General features: G+C 56.6%; 2 protein-coding genes across 6 annotated transcripts in view; both read right to left on the reverse strand.

Moving 5' to 3' along the window:
- Positions 1-6,227, reverse strand: part of LOC126950585 (cytochrome c oxidase assembly protein COX19) — a 53,786-nt gene extending 47,559 nt beyond the window's left edge. The window contains exon 1 of one of the 2 annotated variants that reach the window (XM_050784307.1): positions 6,224-6,227. The gene's annotated coding sequence lies outside the window, so the exon portion shown is untranslated. Of the gene's footprint in view, positions 1-755; positions 760-6,223 lie in introns of those variants that run through there. The other variant, XM_050784308.1, reaches the window with a different exon arrangement.
- The window catches only part of C3H7orf50 (chromosome 3 C7orf50 homolog), a 57,814-nt gene that overhangs the window by 15,408 nt on the left and 24,371 nt on the right, over positions 1-18,035 (reverse strand). The window contains exons 1-2 of one of the 4 annotated variants that reach the window (XM_050784273.1): positions 17,916-17,996; positions 5,876-5,989 (exon numbers count right to left, since the gene is read on the reverse strand). In XM_050784273.1, the coding sequence (XP_050640230.1) occupies positions 5,876-5,989; positions 17,916-17,981 (180 nt within the window). In that variant the 5' untranslated portion in view covers positions 17,982-17,996. Of the gene's footprint in view, positions 1-5,875; positions 5,990-7,854; positions 7,917-17,915; positions 17,997-18,035 lie in introns of those variants that run through there. The other 3 variants (XM_050784274.1, XM_050784276.1, XM_050784272.1) reach the window with 3 other exon arrangements.

Consider the following 18,035-nt stretch of genomic DNA (forward strand, 5'->3'; position numbering starts at 1 on the left):
CCTCCTGGACCACGAGCTCCTCTGTCTCCTGCATCGCCTCAGACCCCACGCAGGAGTTCCAAGGTCAGGAGCCCGGACCCACGTCCCACATCCCACAGCCCTCTTATGGTGCACCTGTAGGGATTCTGTTCCAGTTTAAAGAAAACCTTAATCAGATTTATTACCTCAATTATTAGAATTCCACAGCGTTAACTCACAGTAGTAAACTGCTTTTTCTGAGAAACAAGAGTTTTTTTAATTAAGCCTTTTGAGGCAACTACAGGCGACAGCCGTCATGAGGGAACACGGGACGCCCACGTGCCCTCCACCACCTCCTCCCAGGGCAACCCTCGCAGAGTAGCCAGGACCACCTTCGGATCCGCACTGTGAAATGACAGTCCCACGACCAACAGCATTGATGGGGTCTTCTTAATGATCAGAAACACACAGGGGATTAATTTACCGTTATTCCACAAAATACACAAGCTCTCAAATTCTTTAAAGGTGAATCCCCCCAAATGTCCTCCCTCCCATTACTTCCTCCCGAGGACACCAGTGGAACGTCCCACGCTCTCCCCCTTCCATGTTTATACTGATTAAAACACATCATATCAGAAGCGCATATAAGTCCAGGCGCTGCTACAAAGTGTGACGTCTCCGCGGTGAGCTGGCCACTCTGTGGTCCCGGCGCAGACACTGGGGCGGGCGCCGGCTCTGTCGTCGAGGCGCTCACAGGCAGGCACACGTGAGCTCCTGGAGGACAGGGAGAGCGGCCGCCCCGCCCCTGCGGAGCATGGGACGCTTCCTGCCGCGGTGGCGTGGCAATGGGTGACGCCTGCCTGTGGCCCCTTCTCAGAAGGACGTTTTAAACGCATGAGGCCTGATGCACAGGCACAGGAGATACATAGGAGCACATGTGGGCATCCGAGTATTTATAGGGTCTGGTGGCTCCTGCAGCTGCAACATGGGCCGAGTGCAAGTGACGCGTGAGGTGTCCCCAACAGATGGCACGGGGAGCACCCACACCCGCCACTGCTGGGTCTGCGGAAGCTCGTGTCAGCTGGAGGTTAGTGAAGACACACAGGGGTTCATTCTCCACCCAGGTTCAAACTCCCTGAACTCACGAGACCCAGGCTGAAGACATGGACAGACTGCCAGCCCCAGCGCCCCTCTAACACCACACCTGAGGCCCCCTGGGAGTCTGGGACCCCATGCAGGGTCCCCCGCAGGCTCCTTCCTAGGAAGGAGGTTCCTGCCCTACTCCACATTTCTCCCCAACCAAATTCCAACTCGTTCCAACTGGGCCCTGGAGAACATGATGAAGACCATGGGGCCCTCTTCCCAAGAAACACACACACACACAGAGACAGCAATGCGCTCAGACCCCAATCCCTGGCAGCCTGACTCCTCGTTCTATAGAGAAGGGGTGAGGATCTCCGGGGTGACTGCTCACATCTTGGCACATGTAGAAGGCAGGGCTGGAGCAGCGGCCCCTGCAGCCCAGGCCAGGGGACTGGAGGCCCTTCCACAGAGGCTTTTTCTTGTTGACACATGGTCTTGCTCTGTGGCCCAGGCTGGAGTGCAGCGGCATCATCACAGCTCACTGCAGCCTCGACCTCCTGGGCTCAAGCAATCCTCCCACCTCAGCCTCCCAAGTAGCCAGGACTATAGGCATGTGCCACCACGCCTGGCCAGTTTTTAAATTTTTTTAGAGATAGGACCAAGGCTGCTCTCAAACTCCTGGTCTACAGTGATCCTTCCGGCCAGCCTCCCAAAGTGCTGGGATTACAGGTGTGAGCCCACAGTGCGCAGCCCCCACTTTCTTCTTAAAAACCCTGCAGCTTGGCTGACAGTGGGAGGACCTGCCTCCCTACGCCCACCTGGAGGAGCTCAGAAGCCTCAGCTCAAGGGGAGCCCTTGCCAGAGATGTGGGACCAGGAATGGGCCCCACAGAGCCCTGCCTGTGGGCTTCCTAAACAGCTTGAGTTCAGCCGCACACACCAACGATGCAGGTGGGTTGCAACAAACAGCAGGAAATGGACCCATAGGGGCAGGAGAGACGTGGGAGCCCCAGGTGCCTTTGATGGCCAGTGCTGAATTTCACAAGCAACATTAGAAACTTTTTATTCCTGCTTTTCTCTTAACCCAAGGGTGAAAATGGAAACCCGCGGTGTGGGGCAGTCTGCTAAACGCTAGGATGAGGGCAGGGAACGAGAGCCACCCTCCCCACTGCCACCTGGCCCTCAAGAGCCTTCCCAGGGGCTCTCCAGTTTCAGCCTCTCCTCGCTGAGTCAGACAGTGCTGCCGGCCTGGACGGGAGGAAGACCCAGGCTGGAGTACAGAGGAGCACTTTCTATAAAGATCAGATCAGGTTTCTGGAAACAAAAAGCCCCAAGAACCTGCGAACGGCTATTTAGACTTGATGCACACGCCACCATTTCCCAGGTGTCCATTCCCAGCACCACGCACGCCCATCCCCAGCTGGAGCACACTCTTCAGTGTGGAAGACAAAAAGAGCAGACAGAAGACAACCCCAGGGAGCTGGGGGAGAAGGTGGGGGCTCCTTCCACACTCCTGGTCTGTTCTGGTCGGAGGTGTCACAAGGGAAGGTGTGGAGATGCAGCCGATGGGGACATGGGGCAAACGCGCCCCCTTCGCCCAGCCAGAAGGAACCAGTCAGCAGCTAGCAGCAGCTCAGTCCTGACTGCTGGAGATCCAGCCCCAGGGGCAGGCAGGTTGGCATCTGCTGCTCTGGGCCTGGAGGTAGTTGTGGGCCAGGGTGGAGGCTGGAGAAGCCAGGTACCTCCCCCCAGAGCTCTGCAGGGGCCAGTCTGCTTAGGCTATCAGCTTCATCACTGGGGTGGTGGCTGCTAAGAGTGAAGCCTGTAGCTGGTACCTCAGGGACCTAAATAAGAACCACTCCCTGTTCCAAGGATCCTAGGTGGGTGGAGGATGAGAAGCAGCTGAGCCTACAGGGCGCAGGAAACTCACTGGGGTGTGGGTGCTAGGGACTTGGGTTTGGGGCTGTACTGAGCAAGCCTGTTGGTGGGGGGACAGTGCTGGCAGTGAGTGAGGAGGTGCATAAATCAGGTCGGGGACAGGGACTCTGTCCTGGCACCACTGGGGCACAGGACACTGGCTCAGGTGTCAACTGAGGACCCCCCAGTGTAGGCGAGGGGCTCACAGCCGCTGAGGCCTGTAGACACAGCTTTGTGTATTCTGAGGTCACAGAGCACAAGAGGTTGGGGGGTGCGATGCGGACTGACCTCGCCCGTCCAGCAGGAATGGGGCTGGTAACAGAGCCCTGTAACCACTCAGCACTGGCAGAGGTTGTGTGGCTCCCCAGTGGAGCTGAGGGCTGGTCTCCATATTCCCCTGCGCTCTGGAAACTCCTGCATCGCTAGCTTCGGGCCCTTCACTGCCTCCCTTGGGCCTCCAGAGGCAGGCTGGGGTTCTCTCCTTTCTCAGCCTCTACGGCCAGTGTCTGCCACAGGACGGACACCCACCAGGGCACTGCCTGGGATGGAGGACTCCTTTCTGCCCCTGGTCGGGTAGGCCGCGCAGCAGCTGAAGCTTCAGCTGCCGTGGAGGGAACGGTGAACTGCTGGGCAGAAGCAGAAGCGAGCCTCCTGGAACTCCTGACCCCAGATCCCAGAGGCCCTGCCCCCTTGTCACCTCCCAGAATGTTGGCAAGGCCTCTGGGTGACTTTCACCCACATCCATATCCAGAGGAGTGACACAGGCCCCTAGGCTCCGGCTCCCCACTGAATGGCAGCTTTGTATCCACACGTGTGGCTGGGCGGCTCTAATTTGAACTTAAACATACGGATGCTGTCTAACAATTCACGACACTTCTCGTTTCTTTTGCTACTATTGGGCCAGTTGAGGGTGGAGCCCAGCTGCACCTGGCACCGCTGAGGAGCCTATGCGAGCAAGTGCTCCGGCTGCTGGGTGGGCAACAGCTGACCTAGGAGGCAAGGGTCCAGCAGGGCAGTGCTTCTGTGTTGCCAGAGGCTGTGCTGCAGCTCCCTGCCAGGGCCACGTCCTTCCTAGCTATGAGAACACGAACCTGCCTCAGCTTCCCTGTGAAGGCCGCCGCTAACTAGCAGTCTGAGGCAGTGTTGTTTCTAAGCCGGGAAGGCGGCTCCCGCAGGAGCAGCAGGGGTAGGGCTGAGCAGCCGCTAGGCACGGGGGCTGCCAACCACACAAAGCCTGCTTCTCAACCACTCGCAGGAAAGCGGCTCGCACTTACTCCCCATTCTTCAATGCTGATTCTGCCACTTTACTGAAAATCACGTTATTAACGTTTGAAAAACACATGGGAAACGTGCTAAGACATCCACGCCCCTCAGTCGCTGCCGCTCCAGCACCTGGCTCTGAAGCCTGTGCAGAAGGCGAGGCTCCCGTGGCGCCCGAGAGGGCCTGGCACGCTCCCCGTGGAGGGAACCAAGCTACTCCGCACGTGGATTTTCTAGCGCGCAGCCCACTTCATCAGGCAGCCTCTGCGCTTCATCCTGCCGGCGTGACCGGTGTGCTCTGTAGTGTCAGGAAACTGCAGCGCTTTGAGTATAAACTAAAAACAGCAAAACTACATTCTCATCTCAGAGGCCCCTTCCTTCGGCCCCACGAGGTCACCTGGGCCCGGAGGCACAGCACGAGCCGTGCAGGAGCCTCGAAGAGGTTTGAGCGACGGGAAGAAAACAAAACATGTTACTGCCTCTAAAATGAGGAAATGACAGAATCAAAATTAAATGTCTGTGAAGTGGATCATTATGTCAATTTTGTTAGTTGTTACACATAGTTGAAAACACTCACATTTGGGAACTAAGTACGTGTTAGGTTTTCTCACTCTGCCACAGCTCTTCAGTGAACACAACGAATTCATAAAAATCACACTGTCAATTCGGTGAGTTACTCATAACCAAAGGACTATGAAACAACGGTCACCATTCCTGGTCACCATTCCTGCCGTCTCTGTAGCCCTCTGAGGCCCAGCAGCAGGCTCTCTGTGCGGATGCCTGGACGCCGCAGCTGAGGACGCTCCGAGGATACAGCGCAGGACCAGCGCGGGGCCGCCACCTGCCCGGGCCACTGCCTCCTCGGAAGATAAAAGACTCGCTCCAAACACCTCTGCGCTCTCCCACCCACCCAAACACGGCTGACCCCGACGCAGCAGCGGCGGAGCCTCTGGAAGGAGCTACAGGCCCGCTCCGCCGTCCTCAGGAAGGCTCCCGAGTGAAGCTAACCCGACTGTTTTCATTATGAGTCTTTGCTTTAGTGGACACAGCTTCGCACTGGCACCCACCGCGCCATGGGGGGGCCGCCTCGCCCCAGCCAAGGAAGCCCCGGGCTTCCGGGCGCCCGACGGGGTCCTCTCCCCCGGCACAGGGAGGGGCGAGGCGGCGCTGCGGGCGACACAGGTCCTCCCAGGGGTCACGAGGCGGCCGGCGACTCTAGACCACCCGGGGTCCTCAGAGCTCGTGTCTCCCCCAGGGGCTGCTGCATCGCGGCTGGGGGCCCGGCCCGCCCCCACAGCGCAGGGTTGCGCGGCCGGTTGCGGGGGCGCTCGAGGGGTCGCAGCGCCTGCAGGGCCTGGACCCCCACCCCGCCACCCGCGGTCCGGCCCTGCGCCCCCAGGAGAGTAAGTGGGAGGAGGCGCGGGACCGTCCAGGGCCTGCCCGGGGAACGGCGCGCAGCAGAGCCCCGAGAAGCGCTGCTCGGTCGGCCCGGGGTCTGTAGGGCGGAGCGGGGCCCGCAGCAGCGCCCGGAAGCCACGGCCTCCCGCGGGAGCGCCCACCTGTCGCCGCGGGGCGGGGCTGGAGCAGGGCCCGTCCCTTTCCCTCCCCTTTTCTCCCCTCCCTGCAGCCCCGGTCCGGCCGCGGCCCCGAGCACTGACCTCTGCCCCGGTTGTCAGGTCCCGCGGGCACGTACGGCGCCGGGGCACGGATGCGGCCGCAGTGCGGACCGCGGGGTTCGCACCTCCAGCAGCCGCAGCGCCCCCGCACTGCGCATGCACGGCCGGCCCGGCGCGGCTGGAACCAGATCCAGCCGGCTGGACGGTGACGCCAGCTCGCCCGCGGGGGCGGGACCTCGGCGCGGGGGTGGGAGAGCGGGGGCGGGGCTTCGGCGCTGGGAGGGCGTGGGTGGACCCTGCTGCAGCCCCACCGCCCCTCAAACCAGGCTGCTCTGGCCGCCCCGGGCCTTCGGTCCAACTGTGCGAACGGCGTGGAGCGCGCACCCCCCGCCCCCGCGCAGTGTCGCTGCACGTACTTGCCTCTGACCGCCCCCACCCAGCGCCCATCGTCCACCTACTTATCTCCCCCATCTGCCTCCATTATCTTCTCATCTCCCCCAATCTGCCTCCATAGACCCATCCCCCCCAGTCTGTCCCCATCTCCCCTAGTCTGTCCCCATCCCCCCCGGTCTGTCCCCATCTCCCCTAGTCTGCCCCCACCTCCCCCAGTCTCCCCCTATCGCTCCCCCAATCTGACTCCATGCCCCTCATCTCCCCCAGTCTGCCCCCATCTTCCCCAGTCTGCCATCTCCCTAATCTGTCCCATCTCTCCCCAATATGTGTCCCCCATCTCCCTCAATCTGCTCCCATCTTCCCCAATTTGCCATCTCCCCCAGTCTGCCATCTCCCTAGTCTGCCCCTATCTCTCCCCCAATCTGACTCTATGTCCCTCATCTCCCGTAGTCTGCCCCATGTCCCCCAATCTGCTCCTAATCTCTCCCCCAATCTGACTCCACGTCCCCCCATCTCCCCCAGTCTGCCCCCATCTCCCCTGTCCAGGCCCTGCAGGCAGAAGCCTAGCTCTCCCCTGGCATCCACGTGTTCAGCAAAGGGGAGGTGCTCAAAACCGGCTGGCTGAATACAGGCATGAGTCACACCGCCTTTTCCTTACCACACAGAGGGCGTCTAGATCTCTTCTGGCTTGTGTGTTTCCTGCCCTGGGACTACGGCTGCAGATCAATTTTTTTGCTTGTTTGTTTTCGGAGATAGGGTCTTGCTCTAGCACCCAGGTCAGAGTGCAGTGGCACCATCAGAGCTCACTGCAGCCTTAATCTCCTGGGCTCAAGTGATTCTCCCACTTCGACCTTCCAAGTAGCTGGGACTACAGGAGTGCACCACCGTGTCCTGCTAATGTTTTAATGTTTTGTAGAGACAGGGTCTCACTATGTTGCCCAGGCTGGTTACGAAATTCTGGGCCCAAGTGATCCTCCTGCCTTGGCCTCCAAAAGTGCGGGGATTACAGGCGCACCACCATGCCCATCCTAATTTTTAATTTTTGGAGAGATGGGGTCTCACTATGTTGCATGGCGTAGGAGGCTGAAACTCCTAGGCTCATGTGATTCTCCTGCCTCGGCCTCCCAAAGCACTGACTGGGATTACAAGCATGCAGCACGGTGCCTGACCTGCCTTGCAGGTCAATTTTATGGTGCAGGAAGCCACACTGGCCACCCAGAGCACAGTGAGCCCGGAGGTTGGGCTGGTTCCGGGGGAGGAGGGGCTTAGACTCCCTCCCAAGGCGTCAGGGTCTGAAACACACTGTGCTCTGGCTGCGGAGCCTGCTTTAGAGGCCACCCCCGCCTGGGGAGAGGGTGTGGGCGCCCCAGTCCCCTGCTGAATGAGGATCTGCAAGGCAGGAGTCGGGCCTGGGGCTGGCTGTGTTTTCCTCCTGGCTGTTTCACCACCTCTGGGCCTGTCCCCATGCAGAGGCCTGCTCCATGGTGGCAGCCGGGCAGGCAAGGGCGGACTGGAGGCCTCCTGGAGCTAGTGGACACGAGGAGGCCAGGAAGGGATGGCCTGCCCACTGGCCGCAGCCCCTGCACAGCAGTGCTTCCGGTTTAGCGTCTGTGCCGCTGGTGTCCGCACCCCCCTTGCACAGAGAAGGAAGCGTGTGCTCAGTCACCGGTTTCATGAGAGGTACTCAATTCTGGGCCTTCTGAGCCCCAGCGGCCTTGTGTGCTGACTCCCCAGTGTGTCTCCAGCATGAACGCACCAGCCCATACGGTCACCCGCCTCCATGTACGCGCCAACCCTGTGCATCCACCCGTCTTCCCGAATGTGCCAACCCACGCATCCACCCGCCTCCACGAACAGGCCAACCCTGCTCATCCGCTGTCTTCACCAGCGCACCAACCGGCACAGCCACCCGTCTCCATACCTGAGCCCGGGGACCAGGTTTCTTCTCCCCATAGTTCTGTGTCGGTGGCTCTGGGCTGCTTTGAGAGACACGGGCAAAAGCATGAGCAGGAGAAGCTGTCCTGGCAGTGGGGTGCAGTTCCCCAGGCTGGGCCACCAGCCCCACAGAGACAGGGATTCGGTGCTGGCTGATGACCCGTGGCCCCCAGGGGCTTCACTCCACTCCATCTCACGCTTCCAGCCACCACGCTCTTTGCACGTCACAGAGGGGGGAACTGAACCCAGCAAAGGTGGACACGTAGCAGCTGCTACGCTTTCCTAGGTTCTGCCCAGTGACCCGCCTGTGGGGCTGTGCTGTCTCCCAACCCCCGAAGCCACACATAGGTTCGTGGCATTGGGCAGGTGGGGCTCCCTCCGGTTAGGTGGGACTCTCCGCAGGCAGGTGGGGCTCCCTCTGGGCAGGTGGGACTCTCCCCGGACAGATGGTGCTCCCTTTGGGTAGGTGGGACTCTCCCCAGGCAGGTGGGACTCTCCCCGGGCAGGTGGGGCTCTCTTTCCAGGCACATGGGGCTCTCCCTCCCCGGGCAGGTGGGGCTCTCTCTGGGCAGGTGGGGCTCTCTCCGGGCAGCTGCGGCTCTCCCGGGCAGGTGGGGCTCTCTCTGGGCAGGTGGGGCTCTCTCTCCGGGCACATGGGACTCTCTTCGGGCAGCTGGGGCTCTCCCAGGCAGGTGCCACCATGCCTGCTTTCCCACAGTCCACAACCCTGGGCGCCAACACAGAGCAGCAGGTGCAGGGCTGCTTACTGCACCGGCACATCCAACCACCTAAATGAATGCACCAGTCCACACATCCACCCAGGCTCGACTGAGGGCCCCTTGTACCTAGTACAGTCTCAAGGGTGGAGTAGCCAGGAGGGAGTCCTCCCTTTGCCTTGGCTTGAAGCATCAGTGGCCAGTGGTCCAGACTGAGACTCTAGAGCCCCCTCCCCCAGCAGCTCGGCAGGTCCTGGCCAGGAGGAGGGGCCAAGAGGGGAGGAAGGCACCCCAGAGAGCTGGTGAGCTGCTTCCCTATATGGGATGCTGCTCTACGTGCTACGTGTCTGGACAGAACAAGACAAAGATGCATGCCTATGGAGAGACTACGCTGAGGCTGTAATAATATTGAGGAGAAAAATTAAGGGTAGGCTTATTTTCTGAGATTCAAAATGGTTGGGGGAGGAAGGAAGTCAGGGAACAGCACCATAGGTGGCTCCTGGGCAGAGACCAGAGACCTGCAGGAAGGGCAGAATGGTCCAGGTGGGGGGACGGCCAGCAAGCACCACCCGGGGAAGGGGCTGAGAGTGCAGGGTGGCTGTGGGGACATGCCGAGGGGGTGAGAGCAACCTGGTCACCAAACCTTCCCCAGGTAATAAGAATTAGCCTTGGTCACCAAACCTTCCCCAGGTAATAAGAATTAGCCCAGGCATCGAGGCCATGTGGAGCATTCTGAGTCATTCAAGAAAGACATACTATGTCCGACACGTTCTTTTAATTAACCACCCTGCTCCGGTGGTCAATGGGCCCCACTTCCCAGACATGCCACGCCCCAAACAACGCAGGGTAAATGGGCCCCAGATCCAGAGAACTGCTCCCGGCCCACGGGGCTGCCCGAACATGTCCCTCGCACTCGGCCCGCCTGAAAATAAGGTCTCTGAGATGGAACCTGGGGCCGGGGATGAAGCCCCCGCAGGTGGATCTACTGTTGGCCAGAGCAGAGAAGGTGCCACGGAGGGCCTCGGTGAGGCTCCTGTCTGCCAAATCACTCTCGTAGCATCATGAGAATCCACTGCGGGGGTGTGAGGCCCGGGAGGCCCCTGTGAGCGGAGGCCACAGCCACCTGCCCACACCGCCAAGCATGCCCAGGTGACAGTAGCGCCCTTGGGCTGCTCCAGTCCGTCCATAAGAGGCAGCGGCAGGAAAACCACACCATCAGCAGGTCCCGAAAACACCAGGAGGTACTGCCAGAAAAGCACGATGCTAGGGTACTGCACGTACGTGGCAGTGCCTCTGCCCCAAGCATCCTTCCTCCAGCCCAATCACACCGTCTGCCTGACCAATCCTGCACGCTCCTCACTACCCTGCCGGGATACCCCGTCTCTGGGAAACCTGGGGGCCCCAGGGAGCTGGAGGACCTCTCCTCTGTGCACTCGCAGTGCTGACACAGGCCACGCAGTCTCGGCAAGTCTGTTACACACTGAAAGAAGAGTTACCACTACCTCGATACGAGGGAACACGGCCCAGCTCAGTCTGCGAAGCTAGTATAATCCTGATACCAAAACCAGATAAAAACAAAACTATGGACTAATATCCCTCATAAATATGGATGCAAACTTTCTACTCAACAACATGGAAAAAGAGTCACACACCACGCATGACAAGTAGAGTTGACTCTAGAGGCGGAAGGCTGGCTCACTATTTTTATTTTATTTTTTTTGAGACAGAGTCTCGCTCTGTCGCCCAGGCTGGAGTGTAGTGGCGTGATCTCCGCTCACTGCAAGCTCTGCCTCCCAGGTTCACGCCATTCTCCTGCCTCAGCCTCCTGAGTAGCTGGGACTACAGGCGCCTGCCACCATGCCCGGCTAATTTTTTGTATTTTTAGTAGAGACAGGGTTTCACCGTGTTAGCCAAGATGGTCTTGATCTCCTGACCTTGTGATCCGCCCACCTCGGCCTCCCAAAGTGCCGGGATTACAGGCGTGAGTCACCACGCCTGGCCAGCTGGCTCACTATTTAAAAATCCATCGGGCTGTGTGCGGTGACTCATGCCTGTAATCCCAGTACTTTGGGAGGCCGAGGCGGGCGGATCACCCGAGGTCAGGAATTCGAGATCAGCCTGACTAACATGGAGAAACCCCATCTCGACTAAAAACACAAAAATTAGCCGGGCATGGTGGCGCACGCCTGTAATCCCAGCTGCTAGGGAGGGTGAGACAGGAGTTTGAACCCGGGAGGCGGAGGTTGCAGTGAGCCGAGATTGCGCCACTGCACTCCAGCCTGGGCAATAAGAGTGAAACTCCATCTCAAAAAAAAAAAAAAAAAAAAAAATCAGTCAATAGAATGCATCCTATCAACAGGCTACAGAAGAAACACCACGTGGTCACATCAACTGATGCAGGGGGTATGTGACAAAGTTCAAGACCCACGCGTGGTAAACACCCAGGAAATCGGTAACGGAGGTGCCTCCTGAGTGAGGTAAGGAGCATCTGCAGATGCTCCTCCAAGGCCAGGAACAGGGCAAGGGTGTCCACCCTCCCACTGTCCCCACTGCTGTCCAACATCGGGCTGGCCAGGGCAACAGGGCAGGAAAAGGACCAGAAAGGAAGAAAGATAACACTCTATTTGCAAGCGGCATGACCGTTGATGCAGGAAATCTCAGATAATCTACAAAATAAATCCTGGGACTGTGAGTTCAGAAGGTGCAGGACCACAGACAGGGAGCCGGTGGTGGGCTCGTGCAGGACCACAGAGAGTCAGGGAGCCGGCAGTGGGCTGACGCAGGACCACAGAGAGTCAGGGAGCCGGCGGTGGGCTCACGCAGGACCACAGAGAGTCAGGGAGCTGGCGGTGGGCTCATGCAGGACCACAGACAGGGAGCCGGCGGTGGGCTCACGCAGGACCACAAAGAGTCAGGGAGCTGGCGGTGGGCTCATACAGGACCACAAGACAGTCAGGGAGCTGGCAGTGGGCTGACGCAGGACCACAGAGAGTCAGGGAGCCGGCGGTGGGCTCACGCAGGACCACAGAGAGTCAGGGAGCTGGCGGTGGGCTCGTGCAGGACTACAGACAGGGAGCGGCGGTGGGCTGACGCAGGACCACAGAGAGTCAGGGAGCCGGCGGTGGGCTGACGCAGGACCACAGAGAGTCAGGGAGCCGGCGGTGGGCTCATGCAGGACCACAGACAGGGAGCCGGTGGTGGGCTCATGCAGGACCACAGAGAGTCAGCCGGCAGTGGGCTGACGCAGGACCACAGACAGGGAGCCAGCAGTGGGCTCATGCAGGACCACAGAGAGGGAGCTGGCAGTGGGCTCGTGCAGGACCACAGAGAGTCAGGGAGCTGTCGGTGGGCTCATGCAGGACCACAGACAGGGAGCCGGTGGTGGGCACGGGCAGGACCACAGACAGTCGGAGCCGAAACTGGCCTTCCCGTGCTAACACCACCTACAACTGCTCACCAACAAGGAAATGCTTAACTGTAAATCTAACAAAAGCCTGTATGGGACTTAAACTCTGAAAACCACAAGACACTGATGAAAGAAACTTTGAAGAATCCAAATAAATAGAGACAGACATTGTGTTAATGGACAGAATGGACAGCATAGTCAAGACATAAATTCTCCCAAAATTGAGGTTCAGGTTTAATGCAACTCCTACCATAAATTTCAGGTTTTTTTTTTTTTTTTTTTCCCTGTAGGTAAAGACAAGATTATTCTAAAATGTATATGGAAAAGCAAATTAACAAGGATAGCTAAAACAGCGCTGAAAAAGGATGACCAGAAAGAACTGTGTGCCTGATTTTGGGTCATGGGACAGCTGTGGTGCGGCACGGGCAGTGGGAGACACACAGAGGAACAGGGAACAGTGAAACCAGCAGGTGCCCCATGTTAGCAATGTGATTTTTTCAAAATTTTATTTTAGGTTCAGGGGTACCTGTGCAGGTTTGTTATACAGAAAAACTTGTGTCATGGGGATCATTGTATAGATTATTTCATCACCCAGGTACTGAGCCTGGTACCCATTAGTTACTTTTCGCCTTCTCTCCCTCTTCTCACCCTCCACCCTCCTTTCTCTCCTCCCACCTCCAGCCTCAAGTTCACTCCTGTGTCTGTTGTTCCTTCTTTGTGCCCATGAGTTCTCATCATTCAGCTCCCACTTATAGTGAGGACATGTGGTATCTGGTTTTCTGTTCCTGACTTAGTTTGCTAAGGATAATTGTCTCCAGCTCCATCCAGTTCCCAGAAGACAAGCTCTCTTTCTTTTTAATGGCTGCATAGTATTCCATGGTGTATATGTACCACATTTTCTTTTTTTTTTTTTTTTTTTGAGACGGAGTCTCGCTCTGTCGCCCAGGCTGAAGTGCAGTGACGCAATGTCTGCTCACTGCAAGCTCTGCCTCCCGGGTTCATGCCATTCTTCCGCCTCAGCCTCCCAAGTAACTGGGACTACAGGCGCCCACCACCACATCTGGCTAATTTTTTTTTTCTGTATTTTTAGTAGAGATGGGGTTTCACCATTCACAGGATGGTCTCCATTTCCTGACCTTGTGATCTGCCTGCCTCGGCCTCCCAAAGTGCTGGGATTACAGGCATGAGCCACCGTGCCGGGCAATATACCACATTTTCTTCATCCAATCTGCCTTTGGTGGCATTTTGGCTGGTGTCACGTCTTTGCGACTGTGAACAGCGCCAGGCTGGTGTCACGTCTTTGCGACTGTTAACAGTGCTAGGCTGGTGTCATGTCTTTGCGATTGTGAACAGGGCTGCAGTGCACATTCGCATGCATGCGTCTTTATGGTAGAAAGATTTATGTTCCTTTGAGTGTATGTAAACCCAGTAACGGAGCAATCAGATTTCTGACAAAGTTTGTAAAGGCAATTCCATGGAGACAGAAATCTTTTCAACACATGGTGCTGGAACAACGGGACATCCACAGGAAAACAATAAACCTCGAACCAAAGAAGATTTACAGATGGCAAATAAGCATGGGGCCAGACGCCCCACATCCTTCCATGCGAGGGAGTGCCCATGAAAACAGCAGTGAGGTACCATACACCTGTCACGATGGCCCAAATCCAGACACTGACATCACCAAATGCGGACGAGGATGTGGAGCAACAGGAACGCACTCATCGCTGTGGAAGCGACTGCAAAATGGCACAGCCACTTTGGAAGTCAGTTGGTGGTTGCTTAAAAAGTAAGCAAAATCTTGCCACAGCATTCAGCAAATGTGTCCCTTGCTATTCACCCACATGAACTGAAAATTTAGGTTCACAAGAAAACCTGCACACAGATATTTCGAGCAGCTTTATTCATAACTGCACAGATTAGAAGCAACCAAGATGCCCTTCCGTAGGGGAGTGGGTAACTGTAGTCCATCCAGACAGCACTAAAAAGAAGGGCTCTGTCATGCCGTGAAAAGACATGACCAAGTTTAACAGCATTCTGTGAAGTGAAAGGCGCCGGCTGAAAAGGCTGTGCGCTGTGGGATCCCACCGCATGACATTCTGGAACAGGTGCACCATGGAGCCAGGAAAGGGATCCGTGGTGGTCAGTGGTGGTCGGGAGGGAGGGATGAATGGGCGGCGCACAGGGCCCTCTTGGGGCAGTGAAGCTGCTGTGTATGGTGCTGTAACAGTGGATGCACGGTGGATATTCATTTATCAAAACCCACAAAGTGTGTCACACCAAGAGGGACCCCCTGTGAGCTGCGGACTTCGGGTGATCGTGATGTGGCCGTAGAGGGTCATCACTGTTGCAAATGCACTGCTCGGGATACAGGGTGTTGGTAATGGGGGAGGCCATGCATGTATTGGGGGGTGTGTATGCAAACTCCATCATCTGCTCAGTGTTGCTGTGAACCTAATACTGCTCTTAAAAAAGAGTCTATAAAACAAAACAAAACAAAACAAAAATGGCTGAGTGTGGTGGCACACACCTGTATTCCCAGCTGCTTGGGAGGCTGAGGTGGGCAGATTGCTCGAGGCCAGGAGTTCAAGACCAGTCTGGGCAACACAGTGAGACCCCCATCTCTGCAAAACACTTTAAAAATTAGAGAAGCATGGTGGCACGCACCTGTCCTCCTAGGTACTCAGGAGGCTGAGGGGTGAGGATCACTTGAGCCTGGGAGTTCGAGGCTAAAGTGAGCTATGATTGCACCACTGCATTCCAGCCTGCATGACAAGAGTGAGACCCTGTCTCAAAAACAAACAAACAAAAAAAACAACAACCTAAACCTCACAAAAAATGAACTCAAATGGATCATCTATTTAAATGTCAAATGTAAAACTATAAAACTTTGATAAGAAAATGTAGGATAAAATCTTTGGGATCTGGGAGTCATTGAGGAATTCTTAACCATGACACCAAAAGTAGATCCTTAAAATTAAAAAGAAAAAAAAATGGATAAATGAGCACCAAAATTAAACAGAAAAAAGCCTTTTCTCTGCAAAACCCTCATTAAGAGGATGTAAGAGATAAGCTATGGACTGGAACAAAATATTTACAAACCACACATATACAAAAGCCTAGCGTCCAGAACACATAAACAACGAGAAGGCGCAGCTCGCAGCAGGGCTGGGAGGATGAGCAACGGCAGACGTGCCGGCTGCAGCCGCGCTCCATAAGTGAGTGGCTGCTGCACGCCGGACCTCCAGCTGATGGTGCCTCCCGGGGTCAACCTGAGGCCAGAGGCTCTGCCATACGCTGAAGACCCATGCTGGACACCTCCCACGTTCCTTGTAGGAACAGCCGCTTCTGCAGAACGTGGAAAAGGTCCACGCTGGAAGCCGTGTGGACGGAATTTGGGAAGAGGGAATGGAGAGAGTGCAAGAGAGGGAGGGAGGCCCCTGCATGGCAAGGTGGTGGCCACGTGCTCCAGAGAAGAGGACCTGGGCTCTGTGCTCCAGGGAAGAGGACCTGGGCTCTGCGTTCCAGGGAAGAGGACCTGGGCTGTGCCCAGGCCCTCCACAATTCCTTACTAATGTTACTGCTGTTTACAGGGGCTCTGAACAACCCCAAGTTTTATTAATACATCCACAGTGTCAGACGTTACACGCTATCTCACTTATGCTAAGGCTCACTCTCATTTTATCATCTGTAACGTCAGGGTGTGCCTTATAACAAAGAAAGTCACAAGCCACACTCACAAGAACTAGGAAGTTCATTGTAAAATACTCCTTGTCCTTGATCAGCGTGGCACACAGTATCGGACTCACTCTGCAAACACAATCACTAGAGCAGGTGCATCTCCAAGGGGAACGCCAGCCAGCCTTTCCTGCCACTCCCCGCACCCCCACCCTGAGAAAGCCCAAATGTAAACAGACCCAGGCCAGCTGGGCCCCTCTCCAGCTCCTGACCAGCAGCCCTGGATCCCTGGGTGGCGTGCAGCTGACCTTCCCGACCGCCACTCAGAATAACCAGGAAAGCCTGCCGACCTGCCTGAACGCAGCAGGGGAAGGGCGGCTCCGACATCTCCGTAAGACATGTGGCTGCATGGCAAGAGCCTCGGCAGTGCGCTGGGCTGCAGAGTGAGGTGCACAACTAGGGCAACTCCCTCCCCCCTCGCCGCCACACACACATCGCACACAGCCACAGAGGCACGGCCCCAGGCCAGGAGCACACAACTGCCCTCAAACGCCCTCAGCAGCCAAGCAGGGGAGGCCACATCCACCCCCATGACTTCAAACATCAACACTAGACTAGGGTGCAACCGCGAAGCTACTTCAGGGCCACGCACCCCCCACACCCCCATCTGTGCCTACCCCTACCCCTATCAACTGAGTCTTGTACAGGGGCTGGCTGGGACCCTTGGGTACAAAGCTGCAGCCTCTGGAGGGTGTTTACACCCCTAGCTACGAGTACTTATTGTGGTTCAGATCTCCCCAGGACACACACGAGCTTTCTGCCATTCTCCCTGGCAAGGCTGGCCTGCTTGGCATGGGAAGTCTCTGCAGGTAAGGCGGCCTGCGGTGACCTGAAAGCTCAGTGGCTTAGAGGAAGCTAACTTCCAGCACTCCCCAGCCACAGAGCACCCCTGTGGGTAGGACCCACAGAGCCTGGCATTACAGGGACCAGACAGCGACGTGCATACTCTGACCAGTGATTCTGAGGTCTTGGGCCATTTATACCATGGAGATAATGAAGCTTCTCTTAGGCAGGCTGCTAGGAGGGCCCAAAGTCCCAAACCCTGATCTTAAAAGCCAGAGTACCTCTAGGTTCAAATCCTGGCTCCACAGCCTGCAGTGTGACCTGGGGCAAGTTGCTTAAGTTTTCACAATTAAATTTAAAATACACGGTGGCTCACGCCTGTAATCCCAGCACTTTGGGAGGCCCAGGCGGGCGGATCACTTGAGGTCAGGAGTTCGAGACCAGCCTGACTAACATGGTGAAACCCTGTCTCCACTGAAAAAAAAAAAAACAAAAAACAAAATTAGCCGGGCTTGGTGGCACGCACCTGTAATCCCAGCTACTCAGGAGGCCGAGGCAGGAGAATTGCTTGAACCCAGGCGGTGGAGGCTGTAGTGAGCCAAGATCGTGCCATTGCACTCCAGCCTGGGCAAAGTGAGAGAAACTCTGTCTTTAAAAAAAAAAAAAAAAAAAAAAAAAAAATTAACATGCATATGGTGACCTAGCTCATTGATTCTAAGGCATACTCTCTCATTTTATCATCTCTCACGTGAGGCTGCGCCTTAAAATCAGCAGTATGTCAGAATTTAATGGGCGGATGGCCTTCTTTTTAGTGATCCATAAATGGCATAGCTAGCACTAATTGTGTCTTACGTTTGATGAAATACAGCCCAATCTACCTTAAAACTATGGTTGAGGCTTAGAACAGAACCTGACACAGAATATGCCCAGCTGCTTGTGACTGTCTTTGGCAAGTAAGAGCAGTACCTGGCACCTCTGGGCACATAGGGCCCGGGTTGGATCCACTGTGCCAGGGACCTTGTACCGGGCTGGGCAGCAGGGTCAGTGTCACACCAGCAGGCATGGTCCGTGGTAAGCCCCTCCCTACCCTCTCGCTGGAATAGAAAGCTGACCCCAACGTCTGACTCTGACCCATGCTCAGGAAGCCGTCCTGTCCAGGAAGGTGGCTGAGGTACATCCCTGAACACAGTGGGCCACAGCACCATTCAGCGGAGGGCCAGTGGCTGCTATT

The sequence above is a fragment of the Macaca thibetana genome, chromosome 3, assembly GCF_024542745.1.
Source record: "Macaca thibetana thibetana isolate TM-01 chromosome 3, ASM2454274v1, whole genome shotgun sequence".
Taxonomy (NCBI): Eukaryota; Metazoa; Chordata; class Mammalia; order Primates; family Cercopithecidae; genus Macaca; species Macaca thibetana.